The sequence below is a fragment of the Capricornis sumatraensis genome, chromosome 7 (genome assembly GCF_032405125.1).
Source record: "Capricornis sumatraensis isolate serow.1 chromosome 7, serow.2, whole genome shotgun sequence".
Classification (NCBI taxonomy): Eukaryota; Metazoa; Chordata; class Mammalia; order Artiodactyla; family Bovidae; genus Capricornis; species Capricornis sumatraensis.
The window spans coordinates 74,320,431-74,333,757 of record NC_091075.1 but is presented as its reverse complement, the minus strand read 5'-3'; the positions used below and the strand labels follow the sequence as shown (position 1 = coordinate 74,333,757).

General features: G+C 37.7%; 1 protein-coding gene across 1 annotated transcript in view; it reads right to left on the bottom strand.

The window, feature by feature from the left end:
* Nucleotides 1-249: 249 nt before the first annotated feature.
* CEP135 (centrosomal protein 135) overlaps nt 250-13,327 on the bottom strand; it is a 65,167-nt gene continuing 52,089 nt past the window's right edge. Inside the window, exons 20-24 of the mRNA XM_068975565.1 lie at nt 13,112-13,297; nt 5,709-5,918; nt 4,656-4,858; nt 3,302-3,406; nt 250-349 (exon numbers count right to left, since the gene is read on the bottom strand). Coding sequence (XP_068831666.1) covers nt 250-349; nt 3,302-3,406; nt 4,656-4,858; nt 5,709-5,918; nt 13,112-13,297 — 804 coding nt within the window. The remainder of the gene's footprint in view (nt 350-3,301; nt 3,407-4,655; nt 4,859-5,708; nt 5,919-13,111; nt 13,298-13,327) is intronic.

Sequence of the window (13,327 nt, the reverse complement as noted above, 5' to 3'; positions counted from 1 at the left end):
ATAATTTACATATAATAAGATGCATGGATTATAAATGTTCAGTTCAATGAGATTTTACACTGATATACACTCATGTAACCATCACCACCACAATACAGCACATTCCATTACTTCCAAAAGTTGTCGACTACCTTTCTAGTCGAGACTACTTTTCCCCACTGACTCAGAAAACAACTCTTGCAATTTTTTTAACCAGAGATTATTAGTAGTTTGCTTGTACTTGGTGCTATATAGATACCTTTCTGATAGTCAGTTTATATGTTCAGGAGAATGTAAAGGAGACCTCATAGTAGAACTAAGGGGTGGCGTGTGAAGACCATGCCGACGCATCTCTTGAATTGCTCGTTCTCTGTCAGGAAAGACAAAATAAGAGATTACACCAAAAGTGGTATACAAATAAAAGGCTCTGTTATTGTTATTGGTTACATAATTTCTACTCAATTAATTAGTATTTCTACTAAATTTAAATCATGTCTTTATATAATTTTTAAGTTGTGGATAAAAGATTTCAATTAAAGGAGGATGTACTTTAAGAGATTGTTCAAAGCTCCTCTGAATATAGATTTTTCAAAGCTGAATGGCTCCCCTCTCTGCTCCTAGTTCTCCCACTTCTTGCACATAAATCTAGCTCTCTTCCTTCTTCCTGTGTCAAAATGCCCAAGTGTTAGAAGTAAAATCATCTGTGTTCTTTTATGCTTTCCTTCCCCATGTCTGGGTCTGTCCCACAAAGCATAGTGACTATGTTGCCAACTCTACTGTGGGCTGTTCAGAGTGCCTGGGCTAGACTTTCTGACTTGAACTTTTCAATATCTAGGATTTCTACGTGAAGAGGAACTAAAAAATCTCTCGATGAAAGTGAAAGTGGAGAGTGAAAAAGTTGGCTTAAAGTTCAACATTCAGAAAACAAAGATCATGGCATCTGGTCCCATCACTTCATGGGAAATAGATGGGGAAACAGTGGAAACAGTGTCAGACTTTATTTTTGGGGGCTCCAAAATCACTGCAGATGGTAACTGCAGCCATGAAATTAAAAGATGCTTACTCCTTAGAAGAAAAGTTATGACCAACCTAGACAGCATATTGAAAAACAGAGACATTACTTTGCCAACAAAGGTCCGTCTAGTCAAGGGTATGGTTTTTCCAGTGGTCATATGGATGAGAGAGTTGGACTGTGAAGAAAGCTGAGCGCCGAAGAATTGATGCTTTTGAACTGTGGTGTTGGAGGAGACTCTTGAGAGTCCCTTGGACTGCAAGGAGATCCAACCAGTCCATTCTGAAGGAGATGAGCCCTGGGATTTCTTTGGAAGGAATGATGCTAAAGCTGAAACTCCAGTACTTGGGCCACCTCATGCAAAGAGCTGACTCATTGGAAAAGACTGTGATGCTGGGAGAGATTGGGGGGCAGGAGAAGAAGGGGACGACAGAGGATGAGATGGCTGGATGGCATCACTGACTCAATGGATGTGACTCTGAGTGAACTCCAGGAGTTGGTGATAGACAGGGTGGTCTGGTGTGCTGCAATTCATGGAGTTGCAAAGAGTCGGACACAACTGAGTGACTGAACTGAACTGAACTGAACTGCAACTTTTTCCCTTATAATCCCCTAAAACTTATTTTTAGATGTCTCCTTAGATGTCCTACCCTCCATCAAATTTTAATACACAGATACACTGCTAATGTACTGTGGTCCTTCGGAGGGCCACAAATCACGGTTAACACCTAAGGTTTTTTTGCCATTCCCTCTTCCCCCAAGAACCCATACTGTCCCCTGTGGCAATGATATTTTTTCTTTAAGAACCCATGGTTTAGCTGGATGGTAAAGAGAAGGAAAGACACAGCTACATGGGTAGACGTTTCTTTGGGGACCATGGGCAAGAAAAAGGAGAGGAATTAAGGGGGAGTCTCTAACCCAAGGAAATAAAGAGCTTGGTTTAGGACCCTTGAATTGAAGAGAATTTCAACTGTCATTAATAAATGAAAATCATCATACACATTCAGTTTAGCATGCTCAGAAACTGGATCTTTTAAAGTACAAGAAGTTAACATTGCTTTCATGACAAAGATTCAGTCTCAGGCTTCATCTCTCTTTGAAATCATAAATATTCATTTCCTAGCAAATTTCATCTATCATCTAAATTACATATTATTTAAAAGTTTTTGATATAAATGGGTAAGAGTAAGATTAGAGAACCCAAAAAGTTGATCTAAATAAGCAATCTGACCACTAAAGATTGAAATCTTAGATATGTTGATGTCTATGGTATTAATATGGTAGGAAAGAATAATGGAAGAAAAGTTAACTTGACAAATTGATTCGCAAATTAGATTTGGATTTTAACTGTTAAACCAGGTCTCATTTCTATTTGTAACACTTTGAGATTAAGTTTTTCAACATAATAAAGCTAATGAACTGACATATAAGTGAGTGTGAAAATTACTAGCCTGCAACCAGTCCATTCTGAAGGAGATCAGCCCTGGATGTTCTTTGGAAGGAATGATGCTAAAGCTGAAACTCCAGTACTTTGGCCACCTCATGTGAAGAGCTGACTCATTGGAAAAGACTCTGATGCTGGGAGGGACTGGGGGCAGGAGGAGAAGGGGACAACAGAAGATGAGATGGCTGGATGGCATCACTGACTCGATGGACATGAGTCTGAGTGAACTCCGGGAGTTGGTGATGGACAGGCAGGCCTGCTGTGCTATGATTCATGGGGTCGCAAAGAGTCGGACACGACTGAGCGACTGAACTGAACTGAACTGAAGGAATATATTGTAAAGATTAAGAACACAGGGTTTATAGTTAGACAGATTTTAGTCTTGGCTCTGCTATTTACTATTTGTGTGACATTAGCTTCTAATGATAATATAGGTACAATACTAGATAGTTAATAGAATACATGCATAGTATATGATATGTATTTTTTAACTGCCCTATGATCATCACTTATATAATAATTTGTATTTGGAATTTCCTGTTGGATCATAAAGTTTTGCCTCTTGTAGAATCCTTACTACTTTGTTGATTCCCTAACTAAATCCTTTAAAATAATGTCCTGATTTTGCCCTGAGGAATGCTATAGCAAATATTTATTTATACAATACTTGCTACTCTGCTATTTTATTATGGGGATAATATCTTATGCAACATGTATTGCCATTTTAGAAAAAATTACCAAAGGAATTTATCTTCCATATTAATGCCAAGAAAAGTTTGCTATTTATAAGCCATATAGAAGCCTTTTTGGAGTAGAATATAGGGAATAAATAAAAACACTGTCCAATGTTAAAAATATTTTCTTACCGTTCATATCTTTCAGTTGAAATCTGCCTTTTCAGAACATCAAGATCTGTTTGTAATTGTGCCATTTTGGCCCGGAGCATGGTGTTTTCCCGGCTTTGACTATTTCTTAAAAACAAATACAAAAAAAGTCAAGTAAGTAACATATACTCTGTTTTATAGAGTCAAGTACTATGGAATTTTGTTTTTGTTATTAAGAAAACAAATGGAGGTGACATATAAGGATAAAAGAAGACTTTTCAACAATAATTTCATAATCATCTGGATTTCCATCACAGAGTTTTCTTTTTCATTCATCTCATTTATTTAACAAACATTTACTGAGCTTCCAGTATGTGCTACGCACTCCAGCAATGCTGGAGATGCAAATTTGAGAAGACATGAATTGTAACACTGAAGTGTAGAGTATTTTTATTGGCTCTTTCTTGACTCCTACCTCAGGAAGAGTAATATTTCTCACTCCTTTTAAAAGTTAATTATTGGGACTTCTTTGGTGGTGCAGTGGCTACGAATCTGTCTGCTAATGCAGGAGACATGGGTTCAGTCCCTGGCCCAGGAAGATCCCACATGTCATGGAGCAACTAAGCCTGTGTGCCACAACTACTGAGCCGACGCTCCAGAGCCCACATGCTACAGCTAATGAAGCCCGCGCACCTAGAGCCTGCGCTCTGCAAGAGAAACACTGCAGTAAGCCCAGCCACTGCAATGAGCCGCAGCCCCTGCTGGCCACAATTAAGAGAAAGCCTGCACAGAAGTATTGAAGACTCAGCACAGCCAAAAATAAATAAATAAACAAAATTAATTATTCTACTTATACTGTCTATTCTGGGTTTCACTCCCTCTTCCAAAAATATGTCCCAACTTCTCCATCCTAAAAAGGCACCATCATCAATCTCCTAAAAAGTAATCTATATATTTATGAGGGTCAAATTTCATGCTTTTCAAAGTTATTTCCCTAATCCATAGCATGAAACAGCCAACTCTCCCCATTCTGAAATGTTCTCCGTCTCTGATTTTCCTCTTTGTTCCTCAACTGTAGACATTTTTTGAAAGGTCACTCATTCACTTTCATGGGTACCATTTCTGTAGTGAACATACACAAATTACATCTCCAAACATGATGTCTCTTCTGGATTTCCAACAGGAGCTGCTACATAAGCAAAATATTTTGGTTTGTTACCACTGTTTCAACTCCCATCCTCCTCTCCCCAAAAATTGAAAAAAAAAAAAATTTTTTTTTGTTCCTCCAGTATTTTTCTATCATTTTCTTTATGTTACAAGTCTACAAAAAACTATTCACATTGAAAAATTATTTGTGACAGACTTTCCCTCACATAAGTTGAATTATGACACTTACAGTTTGCTTTCTGAAAGGGTCAACTTCTCTTTAAGTAGCTGAATTTCTGTATCCTTCTCATGGGAAGTTAAATGGGAATGAAATTCTTTATCTCTATTTGTAGCCAACAATGATTCAAGGTTTTTAATTGTATGTCTCTCACTCAACAGTTGTTTTTTTAACAGCTCTGACTCTGATTTTATATTTTCTAATTCCATTGTAACCTACAAGAACAAAGTGAGATTACTTCAGTACAATTTTAGACTTATTCTGAAATATTATCTGGAGAGCTATACAAACACCAGTTGCTTTATTCTGTGTACTGACTAAAGATTCTAAAATACTTTTTTAAGTATAATAACAACATTTTATTTTCACAATAATCTTTGTTATTTTTAGTTAGGATTTATTTTGACCATAAGACTTATTCCAACCCTCATATAATTTTCTTTTGCATTATTTTGTTAAGAAAGAGTAATTAACATAAAACTCTAAAACGTGACCGCTTTATCAGCCAGGAGGCCCTTCTGGTTTATTAAATATATATATTCTCATTACACAGCTAAACCAGTTTTGAAGCTTCTCTGTCTCTGAAAATAAAGTTACTACTAAATGAGTGAAAACTAGAAACACTCATGTTTAAGAATACTCATTGGGTTGTTTAAAGTAACGTGCTTCAGTTTAGGAATGCAAAGTTCCAGCTTACTCAACTTTCAAATCAGAGTAAAATTTTTACCAGGAAAAATATTCCACTTAGGGAGGAATAAGCTGCTCAATTCTTCACAGAAGTCTTAAACAGAGAAAATACAGTGGGATATGTTCCTGTTCTATAATTAGAAGACTCATGTTCTAAGTACCCATCTGCTTCAAAATAGCACCTAACTTCATTATTATATTTGCCAAAGAAATCTTGGCAATGAATCTAATAGTCAAATCTAGTTGTCAAAATCCTGTAGTCAGAAGTCACCGCTCTAAAGGGGAACAAATATATTTGGTAGTGAATGGTAAAGTAAAACAATTAGCATAGGGCTAAATAAAATAGTATGGTACAAGACAATCTTTTTAAGTTCTCACCCTCTCAAATTCAAGATTTTTGGAATTCAATTGTTGGGTCATAATATCTTTGCCTGAATCAAGCTTAATGCAAAGTTCCCTAAGAGATGACAAATCATTTAGCACTGCTGCTTTCTCATCTTCTTGGTGTCTCAGCTCTTCTTCTAATCTAGAAATAGCTTTTGCCATTGATGAGATCTGAGATTCATAAGCATGATGTGCATTCATGTGCTGAAAATAGAAAAAGAAGTAAGTACAAAATTAAAGTAACCCAATAATTTTAAAGGTTTGAATCTGTATAGCTACAATGTCACTTTATAAAACTGTAAGAGTCAATTTTTGCAATTTAAAAAAATTTTGCAATTTTAAGATACACTCAAGAAGTTCTCTGCTATTTAAAGATAGCCTATATAAAGCTTAAAAAATAAATCATGCATAATTATTAATCATGGTAACTATCTCATATATATGAAGAAGATGCAAAGATGAAAATTATTGTTTTAGGATTGTGAACATAGGGATCTCTTAAGTGAAATTTTTCCTCTATAAATTCTCTTTGTTAAAACAATGATGAAAGTAAAAGAGGAGAGTGGAAAAGATGGCTTAAAACTTAACATTCAGAAAACTAAAATCATGGCATCTGGTCCCATCACTTCATGGCAAATAGATGGGGAAACAATGGAAACTGTGACAGACTTTATTTTTTGGGCTCCAAATTCACTGCAGATGGTGACTGCAGCCATGAAATTAAAAGATGCTTGCTCCTTGGAAGAAAAGTTATGACCAATCTAGACAGCATATTCAAAAGCAGAGACATTACTTTGCCAACAAAGGTCCGTCTAGTCAAAGCTATGGTTTTTCCAGGAGTCATGTATGGATGTGAGAGTTGGACTCTAAAGAAAGCTGAGCCCCGAAGAATTCATACTTTTGAACTGTGGTGTTGGAGGAGACTCCTGTGAGTCCCTTGGACTTCAAGGAGATCCAACCAGTCCATCCTAAAGGAGATCAATCCTGAATATTCATTGGAAAGACTGATGCTGAAGCTGAAACTTCATAACTTTGGCTACCTGATGCAAAAAAAACGACTCATTTGAAAAGCCCCCGATGCTGGGAAAGATTGAAGGAAGGAGGAAAAGGGGACGACAGAGGATGAGATGGTTGGAATGCATCACTGACTCAATAGACATGAGTTTGAGTAGGCTCTGGGAGTTGGTGATGGACAGGGAGGCCTGGCGTGCTGCAGTCCATGGAGTCGCAAAGAGTCGGACACGACTGAGTGACTGAACTGAACAGATCAATAACATATATACTTACCACTTGTCAATTGCCTTGAGTTAAATTTTGAATTTAACTCAAAAATGGAGTTTGCTTTAAAATTATATACCTAAAGTCATAATTAAATTTAAACTAATAATAGTATACAATTTTATGAGTTTAATAACTGAAATAATGAGCAAAATTTGAAATACTTGTAAGACCCTTTTTCCTAGAATGATCCTTTTTAAAATGGAATAATAAATAAATAAATTAGTAATTATTACAATAAATGAGTAATAAATAAAAATAAATATAAAGCTCTACTTCTAGAGTTTAGGAAGAATTCCACATTTGAAAATTACATTATTACACAGGATTTACTGAAATCATCAACATTAAAAGTCTAATGCAATGATGTGAAGATTTAATACATTTCAACAGTTGCAGAAAAATATTTGGATTTTCCAAATATTAATGAAGTAGTCAAAATTTCCCCAAATATACATACGACAATTTCATATACCACATAAGACATAACAATGACAAAGAACAGAAGAGCTAAAGAATAACTTCTGAGAATTAGGAGGCTGAGAAACATTCCTTTAGTTACATACTCATAACAGAAAAACACAGAAATAGTGTATTAGATTCCTAGGACTGCTGTAACAAACTGCTGCAAATTACTGAACGGCTTAAAACAACACAAATTTATTCCCACACAATTTTGGAGCGTACAAGTCTGAAATTCAGATGTCGGCAGAATTGGCTTCTTCTGGAGGTTCTGAGGAACAATCTGTTCCAAGCCTCTCTCCAAACTCCTATGACTGCTGGCAATCCTCGGTGTTCCTTGCCTTGCAGACACACCACTCCGATCTCTGCCTTCATCTTCAATTGACACTCTCCCTCGTGTATTCCGTGTTCAGACTTCTCTCGTCTCGTAAGGACACCAGTCATTGGGTTATGGCCTGACCTAGTCCAGTATGGCCTCATCTCAAATTGACTACACCTGCAAAGGCCCTATTTCCAAAAAGGTCACCTTCACAGGTACTGGTGGTTAGGATTTTAATATATTTGGGGGGGACATAACTCTAGCAACTCTCTGGCTCCCCCAAATTCACAAGTCCTTCCCATGTGCAAAATACATTCATTCTATCCCAACATTTCTAGCATCAATTCTTAAGTCCAAAATCTGATGTAAATCAGAATGATAAGATTCTGGGAATGGTCCATCATGGGGCAAAATTCCTCTCCCTCCATGATCTGTGACTCTAGAAAACAAACTACCTCCCTTTAAAATACAATGGTGGAGAAGAAATAAAATAATCTTATTCTGAAAGGGAGAAAACAGAAGGAATCGAAGGAGTAAGTAGGTCCAGAGTAAGTCTGCACTCAAGCAGGGCAAATTTCATTAGATTTCAAGGGTCTAAAAGTAATGATCTCTATCCTGATGCTCTGTCCTTTGGGCCTGCGAGGGCAGCCACACCTCTTGGCCACAGTGGCAGTGGTGCTGCCTTATGGAGTCAAGGAGGAAACAGTCCAGTCCCCTGGGCCTATGCTGTCTGGGCCTGTGGTAATGCAACAGCCCCACAAGCTTTTGAGCAGCCCTGCTGGTCTCCCAGTCACTCTCAGAGTTATTCTTCCCTTTTCCTGAAGAACAGAGGTTTGTAACTCTCAGTTCAGTTCAGTTGCTCAGTCATGTCCGGCTCTTTGGGATCCCATGGACTGCAGCATGCCAGGCCTCCAGGTCCATCATCAACTCCCAGAGTTTACCCAAACTCATGTCCATTGAGTTGGTGATGCCATCCAACCATCTCATCCTCTGTTGACCCCTTCTCCTCATGCCTTCAATCTTTCCCAGCATCAGGGTCTTTTCAAATGAGTTAGCTCTTTGCATCAGGTGGCCAAATTATTGGAGTTTCAGCTTCAACATCAGTCCTTCCAATGAACTCCCAGGACTGATCTCCTTTAGGATGTACTGGTTGGATCTCCCTGCAGTCCAAGGGACTCTCAATAGTCTCCAACACCACAGTTCAAAAGCATCAATTCTTCGGCGCTCAGCTTTCTTCACAGTCCAACTCTCACATCCATACATGACCACTGGAAAAACCATACCCTTGACTAGAGGGACCTTTGTTGGCAAAGTAATGTCTCTGCTTTTCAATATGCTGTCTAGGTTGGTCATAACTTTCCTTCCAAGCAGTAAGCATCTTTTAATTTTGTGGCTGCAGTCACCATCTGCAATGATTTTGGAGCCCAAAAAAACAGTCTGCCACTGTTTCTGCATCTATTTCCCATGAAGTGATGGGACCAGATGCCACGATCTTAGTTTTCTGAATGTTCAGCTTTAAGCCAACTTTTTCACTCTCCTCTTTCACTTTCATTAAGAGCCTCTTAGTTCTTCTACACTTCTGCCATAAGGGTGGTGTCATCTGTATGAGGTTATTGATATTCCTCCCAGCAAGCTTGATTCCAGCCTGTGCTTCATCCAGCACAGCATTTCTCATGATGTACTCTGCATATCAGTTAAATAAGCACAGTGACAATATACAGCCTTGTCATACTCCTGTTCCTACTTGGAACCAGTCTGTTGTTCCATGTCCAGTTCTAATTGTTGTTTCTTGACCAGCATACAGATTTCTCAGAGGCAAGTCAGGTGGTCTGGTATTCCCATCTCTTGAAGAATTTCCAGTTTATTGTGATCCACACAGTCAAAGGCTTTGGCATAGTCAATAAAGCAGAAATAGATGTTTTTCTGGAACTCTCTTACTTTTTCAGTGATCCAGTGGATGTTGGTAATCTGATCTCTGGTTCTGCTGCCTTTTCTAAAACCAGCTTGAACATCTGAAGTTCATGGTTCACGTACTGCTGAAGCCTGGCTTGGAGCACGTGAGATGAATGCAATTGTGCCGTAGTTTGAGCATTCTTTGGAATTGCCTTTCTTTGGGATTGGAACGAAAACTGACCTTTTCCAGTCCTGCGGCCACTGCTGAGTTTTCCAAATTTTCTGCCATATTGAATGCAGCATGTTCACAGCATCATCTTTTAGGATTTGAAAGAGCTCAACTAGAATTTCATCACCTCCACTAGCTTTGTTCGTAGTGATGCTCCCTAAGGTTCACTTGACTTCACATTCCAGGATGTCTGGCTCTAGGTGAGTGATCACACCATGTGACTATCTGGGTCGTGAAGATCTTTTTTGTACAGTTCTTCTGTGTGTTCTTGCCACCTCTTCTTAATATCTTCTGCTTCTGTTAGGTCGATACCATTTCTGTTTTTTATTGAGCCCATCTTTGCATGAAATGTTCCCTTGGTATCTCTAATTTTCTTGAAGAGATCTCTAGTCTTTCCCATTCTATTGTTTTCCTCCATTTCTTTGCACTGATCACTGAGGAGGGCTTTTTTATCTCTCCTTGCTATTCTTTGGAAGTCTACTGACCTGTTTTCTGCTTGTAAGATCCAAGGAGTTCAGCCTTCCTTTCAATCATCCTATTTCTGTCCCTTTCAGCCCAGGCTGACAGTGTTTCTGCTGAGATGACTGGCTGGATCTATGGGTCACTCACCTAATTGCTTCATCAAGAGGTTGTCCAGCCACAGTCTCAGCCCTGCCTCCAAAACACCCTATCTGTACAGGTTAGAACTTTTCCAAATCATTGAGTCCTGGCTCCTCTCTTGCTTAGCAATTCCTTCCTCAATCTGTCTCTTTCCTTCACATATTACTATAAACAGCAGGAAAACTCAGCCTGCACCTTTCATACTTTGCTTGGAAATTTCCTCAACTAAATATCCAAGTTCATCACTTTTAAGTTCTACTTTCCTAAGAGCAAACCATACTTTAGCCAAGTACTCTGCCATTTTCTAAGAATCACCTTTCCTCCAGCATCCAAAAACATGTTCCTCAACTGCATCTGAGACCGCAGTGGGAGAAACATTCTTATGTCTGGACAACTTCCATTCATAATGATTTACGTATTTTGTAAATAATAGAAGTTACCTCTATAGCTTTCTTGTTTTTTGGAGTCCTCACCTTTAATGTCTACCTTTCTACCAACAGTCTTTTTAAGGTAATCAAGTCTTTTCTATCAGTCACTCAAAACCCTTCCAGAATGTAACTGTTACCCAATTCCAAAGACCCTTTTAGTTTGTTACAGCAGCATCCCACTTCCTGATACCAACGTCTGTATTTGTTTCCAAATGCTGCCATAACAAATTACCACAAACTAGCTAGCTTAAAACACAGAAACGCATTCCCTCCCAGTTGTGGGGCCTCATGTCTGAAATCCAGGTTGTCAGCAGGATTGGTTCCTTCTAGAGGTTCTGTGGGAGACCCTGTTCCATGCCTCTCTCCAGCTATGGTGATTGCTGGCAATCTGCGGGGTTCCTTGTGTTGGTAGACACTTCATTTCAATCTCTGCCTCTGTCTTCATGTGGCATTCTCCCCTGGGCCTTCTGTGTCTGAATCGCCCTTATTTTATAAGGACACCAGTTACTAGTTTAGGGTCCACCCTACACAGCAGGATCTCATTTTAACTTGATTATATCTGCACAGACACTATTTCCAAACAGAAGTCACACTCACAGGTTCTCAGAGCTAGGACCTAAATATATTTGGCATTGGGCGGGGTTGGGGGGGCACGGTGCTTAATTCTACACACTACGAGTAATCAAGTTTCTTCTAAAAAATGAAGACCAACTACATTACTCCACCAACAAAATGAAAGGAGAACCAATAACCAACAGTTCTACATCAATCTAACTTACTAACGATTCCTATATTTTAACTCAACTCAAAATTTTATTAAGAGATTTTTATTAGACTCTCTTTATGGGAAAAGTTTGTCTAAATCCACATGCAAAAGAATGAAATTGGAACCTTATCTTATTTCATATATAAAAATTAACTCAAAATGGACCAAAGACCTTAACATAAGAGCTGAAACTATAAAACTCATAGGAAAAAAAAGGGAAAAGCTTTGTGATGTTGGATTTAGCTATGATTTCTTAGATGACACCAAAAATACAGGCAAAAAGAAACAAATAAATTGGACTTCATCAAAATTTAAAACTTCTCTGCATTAAGGATAAGATTGAGTGACAAGGTAAGCCACTAGATGGGAGAAAATATTCACAAGTCACATATCTAATAAAGGAGAAATATTTAGAATATAAAAACAACTCCTAAAACTCAACAACAAAAAACAACTTGATTTTAAAAAACAGGCAAAGGATTTAAATAGATATTTCATCAAAAACATATACAAATGGCCAATTAACACAAAAAATATGCTCAACATCACTAATCATTAAGAAAATACAAGTCAAAACCAAATTGAAATACTACTTCACTCCCAGTGGGAAGGCTATCATTAAAAACAAACAAACCACACACACACCAACAGAAAAAACAAGCATTGGTAAAGATGTGGAGAAACTAGAACCCTAACATTGCAGGTAGAAATGTAAAATGGTACAGACCCTGTGAAAAGCTGTATGGCAGTTACACACAAAAAATCAAACACAAAATCATAATATGATCTAGTAATTCAACGTCTAGGTATATCTTAAAGAACAGAGCCAAAGACCTGAACAGACATTGTATGCCCGTGTTTAGCAGCATTATTCTCAATAGCCAAAGATGGAAATAAACCAAACGTTCATTGACAAATAAATGGAGAAACAAAATGTGGTATATACAAAAAAAGGGATATTATTTAGCTTTAAAAAGAAATGAAATTCTGACACATGCCACAACATGGGTGAACCTTAAGATTTCAGTGAACTTTAGGGCTAAATGAAATAGCCAAATTCACAGGAAAGTAGAATGGTGGTTGTCAGAGGCTGGGGGAAGTGAGTGGAAAGTTAGTATTCAGTGGGTACAGAGTTTTAGGTGGAGAAGATGAAAACATTCTTTTTTTGTTTGTTTTTTTTTGAAAACATTCTGAAGAAGGATGGTGGTACACTTAAAATGGTAAATTTGATGTTATGTGTATTTTACTACAATAGAAAAGTAATGGAGCTCTCTTAAGCAAATTATCAGAATTAATGATGAAAGATTACCATTCAATTTGATTTTACCAATGTTTAAACCTCATTTTGATAAAGTGCCTCTGAATGTTTTCTGTTTTACTAAATTATATCTGTACAAGAAAAATATTATATATAAATATTACCTCCTGAATTTCTTTTTCTAGCAGCTCCACTCTCTCTCGAAGGTGTCTCCTCTCTGTGTCTATAGAAAGAAGTTCCAGTCGAACTGAGCTGCTTTCTCCCTCAGCTTGATGGGCTTTGACTTCCCAGTCTTCAGCACGGTTATGAAGCATCTGAAATCTATCTAACAAATCTTGATTTTCTTTTTCCTGGTTTAATCACAGTTAAATTGTTTCTAA